Source organism: Hyaena hyaena, unplaced genomic scaffold (genome assembly GCF_003009895.1).
Source record: "Hyaena hyaena isolate Hyena2069 unplaced genomic scaffold, ASM300989v1 scaffold_30, whole genome shotgun sequence".
In the NCBI taxonomy this organism is placed as follows: Eukaryota; Metazoa; Chordata; class Mammalia; order Carnivora; family Hyaenidae; genus Hyaena; species Hyaena hyaena.
Genome location: NW_024080662.1, coordinates 3,680,271 through 3,685,517, shown reverse-complemented (window position 1 = coordinate 3,685,517; position 5,247 = coordinate 3,680,271). Strand labels below are relative to the sequence as shown.

At 48.2% G+C, this 5,247-nt stretch overlaps 1 protein-coding gene across 1 annotated transcript; it reads left to right on the top strand.

The window, feature by feature from the left end:
- Window positions 1–215: 215 nt before the first annotated feature.
- Window positions 216–4,932, top strand: LOC120229184 (C-C chemokine receptor type 5-like). Its single transcript, XM_039227975.1, has 2 exons — window positions 216–275; window positions 1,922–4,932. Exon 2 carries the CDS (start codon window positions 1,933–1,935, stop codon window positions 2,986–2,988), a length of 1,056 nt encoding a protein of 351 aa, XP_039083906.1. The 5' UTR covers window positions 216–275; window positions 1,922–1,932; the 3' UTR covers window positions 2,989–4,932.
- The last annotated feature ends 315 nt before the right edge of the window (window positions 4,933–5,247 follow it).

Below are 5,247 nucleotides of genomic sequence, written 5' to 3'. Positions count from 1 at the left end.
AGTGTCGTCAGGGAAGCCTGTAAATAAGCATTCAGGCTAGAAATCTAGTCTCTGTCCTATTTTAAGCAATTTTAAAAAAAAGAAGAAGAAGAACCAGTCTTTGATTTTTTTTTTTTTTTTTTTGGTCCTGAAATATAGCCATTCATTAAAACTCCGCCTCCCCTTTTCAGTCGAAACCCTGTGTTTCCTACTTTTATGCTGTCTATATGTTCAGTGTGCACAGCTCAGCTAGCCAGAGTGGCTGAGACATCCGTTCCCTTACAAGAACCATCCTGGTAAGTCACCCCACAACCACCTTGCCTTTTAGTTAGCTCAACTCCTGTGATGAGTAAAAGGCTTTACAGGAAACCCTAGAAGCCGAGACAAACTCCTGGGCTCAGAGAGCTTTCTTAAAACATAATCTTTGAGAGGAGAAAAGAGTTCGAATTTAGAATGAGTTTCAGACTGGGATCACATCGAAGATACAAACACGAATGTGAATGAAAGGTTGTTGTAAAGGGAGCATTATTTAAAAGGAAGGAAAGAAGGAAGCAAGAAAGCAAGGAAGGAAGGAAGGAAGGGAAGGGAAGGAGGAATAAAGAAAGTTCACCTTTCAAAAGAAAGCTTTTCAGGGAGATGATTCTTGGCCAAAATCTTGACAGAATGATCTTCGGGGAAGAATGGACACTGACCAGGCAAGATGCCCTCGGAATGTGTGTCCAAGCAGAAGTTGGGTCCAAGTTTATTTCTTTTGTTTGTTTGTTTGTTCCCAGAAAAGAGGGAAGGCTAAAGATTGTCCAAATTAATATTGGATCACAAGTAGCAAATAAAGTGTCCCTTTACTGGATCAGCTCTGCAGCGTATTTAGTGTGTGGCTCTTGCTCTGGCTCAGAATTTAAGGTGATATTTTCTGTATGCGCTACATAGTTTCTGCAGCTATATTTTCATGTGCTATATTTTCTGCAGCTACCTACTCTGAGGTCTAGGGGGGATGAAACCCATGAGGATTCATTAAAGAAACTTCTAAATAGGAACTGGAACTGCAATAGACCAGGCTAGCCAGGCGGTTATGAAGGGTCTGAGCAAACCCAGAATAAAAGGGGCAGCTGAGATGTTTTCTACTTGGATGGCTTGTGTGTGGGGGGAGGGAGCCCTTCCCCATAGCAACTCGGGAACTGTAAGCACAAATGGCAGCCTGGAATTTCTACCTGGCTACTGGCTCCTGTGGCCTTCTCAGGGGACTTGGGCACCGGCCCATTTCTTTCCGACTGCTTCAAGGTGCCAGGCTGATGGTACCATGCTCCAATTCCCTCGCCAAGAAGCAAGAGATGAAGTGAATAAAAGTGCAGGCTGACCGCATTCAAACTCAGCTGCTTTCACACACGTGTGGTTGGCAAGTTACTCATCCTCTCTGCTTTGAGGTTCTGATCTGCAAAATGGAGACAGTAACATGACCTAACTCACAGGGTGACCAGGAGGACTAATTGAATGAACGGATGTGAAGTGGGTGGCCCACAGAGTGCCCTTGAGAGCTGATACTGGCTACCAGCACACACTCGGGGTGATGCCCACCCCAGGGAAGGGCAGCAACAGCAGCAATTGTAACTCAGCATCAGATGGCACCAGGGCCAGTTTCTTGAAGTTGTGATCAAAGCTTCATTCACTCACGTGGGTATCGAGCACCAGGTTTCATTTGGTCAGACGATGCTTTAGTGAACTCCCCCCAGAGTCGTGCTCTCCATCTAGTGAGCAGAGGTGATAGCCGCGATCCTTCTTTTCCTGAAAATGTTCTTTTTTGGCCAGACAAGGGAACTCTGTTAAATGTAGAAATCTAGGTACCCGTGCTGAAGAGCTCATTCGTATATAAGACAGTTTGAACCCAGGGCAGACAGCTTAATCCATTCTTGGGCTTTATAGATGATCACTTTTGCTTTATTCACAGCATCGAGGAACATGGATTATGAAACATCGAGTCCATACTATGACATTGAATACGAGCTCTCAGAGCCCTGCCACAAAGCCGACGTGAGGCAAATCGCAGCCAGGCTCCTGCCCCCGCTCTACTCCCTCGTGTTCATCTTCGGCTTCCCGGGCAACCTGCTGGTCATCCTCATCCTCATCAACTGCAAAAAGCTGAAGAGCATGACCGACATCTACCTGCTCAACCTGGCCATCTCCGACCTGCTCTTCCTCCTCACTCTTCCATTCTGGGCCTACTATGCTGCAGACCAGTGGGTTTTTGGAAACAGAATGTGTCAATTTCTGACCGGGATCTATCACATAGGCTTCTTCACCGGGATCTTCTTTATCATCCTTCTGACCATTGATAGGTACCTGGCTATCGTCCATGCCGTGTTTGCTTTAAAGGCCAGGACAGTCCTCTTTGGGGTGGTGACAAGCGCAGTCACCTGGGTACTGGCTGTGCTGGTCTCTGTCCCAGGGATCATCTTTAGCAGATCCCAAAAAGAGGGTTCGCGTTTTACGTGTAGCCCTCATTTTCCACCCAATCATTATCGCTTCTGGAAGAACTTCCAGACATTGAAGATGAATCTCTTGGGCCTGGTCCTGCCCCTCCTCGTCATGATCATCTGCTACTCAGCCATCCTCGAGACCATCCTCCGGTGTCGGAGTGAGAAGAAGCACAAGGCCGTGAAGCTCATTTTCGTGATCATGATTGTTTACTTTCTTTTCTGGGCCCCCAACAACATCGTCCTCCTCCTGAGCACCTTCCCGGATTCCTTTGGCCTCAATAATTGCAGTAGTTCCAACAGGCTGGACCAAGCCATGCAGGTGACGGAGACTCTGGGCATGACACATTGCTGCATCAACCCCATCATCTACGCCTTCGTTGGGGAGAAGTTCAGAAGCTACCTCTTCCAGTTTTTCCGAAAGCACATTGTCAGGCACTTCTGCAAACACTGTCCTTTCTTCCAAGGAGAGACCCCCGACAGAGCAAGCTCAGTTTACACCCGATCCACTGGAGAGCAGGAAATCTCTGTTGGCTTGTGACCTGGACCAGGTGTTTGTACACAGCCTGGGGGCGGGAGCAATTCTTTTAAAAAGGAAGTGACTGTCATAGAGGGTCTAAGAGCCATCCATGCGTCTGGCATCTGAGTATATCATATCACTCGAGACTGTCACTTCCAGAAAGCCGAATCAATACATGTCGATGATAGGGCAAACCTCCTCCCTTCCCCCCGCCCCCCTGCCCTGCATATGACAATTTATTGACAAACTCCCCCTTTGCTGCAAAAGTTTACTATAAAAAAAAAAAAAAAAGATCCTCAGGGAACTCCTAATTCTTGAGCTTGGTTACCTAGACAAGAACAATAAAAGTAATCAGGATGCATATTGTACAGTGTCTGACCTGCTCGAGGCCACAGGTGCCGGTTGTAAGTGTGCTGAAAGCAGGTGCTTGGGATGATACGTTAAGAAATGAGCCCTTCCAAGAGTGATCTCCCCGCCAAGGTGTGGTTGGTAAGTTCCACAGGCGATCAAAATGGGGTGAGAGCTGGGAAGGCTTCTTCAGGGAGAAGGGGAGTGGTGGGAGGAAGGCTGAGGGCCAGGCTGCAGACCCCGCACATGTGCGGGGTGGCTCTGCGGTGGGAGGTCAGCAGTGGCCGGGGAAAGGATGAGTGAGCCTGGACCGTGGGAAGCGTGCACAGCACTGCTTGTCAAAGCCAGAGCAGAGCCGGGAGACTCCCAGGCACCGCAGCAGAGAGCTCATTGCACGGCAGAAGGGTGGCCTAGAAAGACGAACTTTTAGGTCAGGTGAGGCAAGGAGTCTTCCATGCAGGTCCAGACACCAGGGATGGTGGCACCTTCTCCGCATGTAGGGAGAGAGACAGCAGGACTTGGGGTGGACAGGGGTTGGAGGTGAGGAGCCGTGGGGAGGCAGAGGGAACCTCTAGGCTTCAAGCACGCAGACTGGAGACCCCCTTAAGGAAGTCCTCAGGCATGGAAAGGGGACAAGGTTTGCATCAAAACCAGGAGGGGCTGGTTGAAGAGGAAGGGTCTGGTTGTGCAGGCTTGAACACAGCCTTCTGTTGACAGAAGCAGAACTGCCCCTCGGTGGCTGCTCCTGCCTTCGGAGTTGTCCATTCCGTCACAGCCCCAACAGTAGGGCATCTCCAGGAGACTTGGAAACACTAGGTTTAGGAAACACGTGGGTCTGAGGGCAGGAGCACTTTCACATCAGATGTGACATCCAGGTGAGGACTGATTGTGTAGGTAATGAGCACGCAGGGCTTTACAAGCATTAAGCAAAGAAGCCCCGGAGATGGGAGGGAAGCCAGGATGACTAAGTTTCTGCCCACCTGGAACACACTAGAGTTAAGTCTCAGTGGGCAGAAGGCAGAAGGAACAGCCAGATTCATTTGGAAACAGGCCGCCTCCAGCTGACTCACCTCCAAGAAACACAGTTTTATGGAACTTTCTGTTTCAGGCTGAGTGTGGTGGCTTGGGACACTCCTTTCGATGCCTTCTCTGGACACATCGCAACCCCGAACACTAAGGGATCTGTTCCTTTCAAAGAGAAGGTCATGATTTCATGTTTGGCAGTTGCTACTTGTTTGGTACATGCCCAAGATTGTTTTGAATTTGGGGAGCAGCTAAGACCATTTGGGAAAGATTAGGTGAGGAAACATAAGAGCAGTGAGACTCACTCAAGAGACTAAGGTATCAGAATAATAAGAGGTGCTACTGATTTTTCTCAGCTCTGAGATATGACCTTGAGAGCATGGGTGTCAATGGGGAGCAACCGGAAGTGCTCTTAAGGTTGTTTCAAGGGTATAAATATCATATGACCCTAGCCTCTGGGTCAACTCAAAGACACTCTGATATCTTTGTATATGTATGTATATCATGTATGATATGGTATATCTTATGTATATACAAATTTACAAATTGCTTGTAAGAAAACCCTTACCTAATAAAAACCACACTGTAAAATAACTGACTGTATTCCCACTCTTTCAGTCAAGTGCTCATTTAGAGAATAGCTTTCAAAACCGTGAAAGCCAGGCCCCTGGGTGGCTCAGTTGGTTAAGCAGACGACTTCGGCTCAGCTCATGATCTCGCAGTTCATGGGTTCGAGCCCTGTGTCAGGCTCTGTGCCGACAGCTCAGAGCCTGGAGCCCGCTTTGGGTTCTGTGTCTCCCTCTCTCTGCCCCCTCCTTCATTCCTGCTCAGTCTCTCTCCCTCAAAATTAAATAAACATTAGAAAGTTTTAAAAAACAAAGACAAAAACAAAAAAAACAAAGCTGTGAA

Coding starts and splice junctions, on each gene's coding strand:
- LOC120229184 (XM_039227975.1), top strand. CDS start 1,933: ATGGATTATGAAACATCGAGTCCATACTATGACATTGAATACGAGCTC.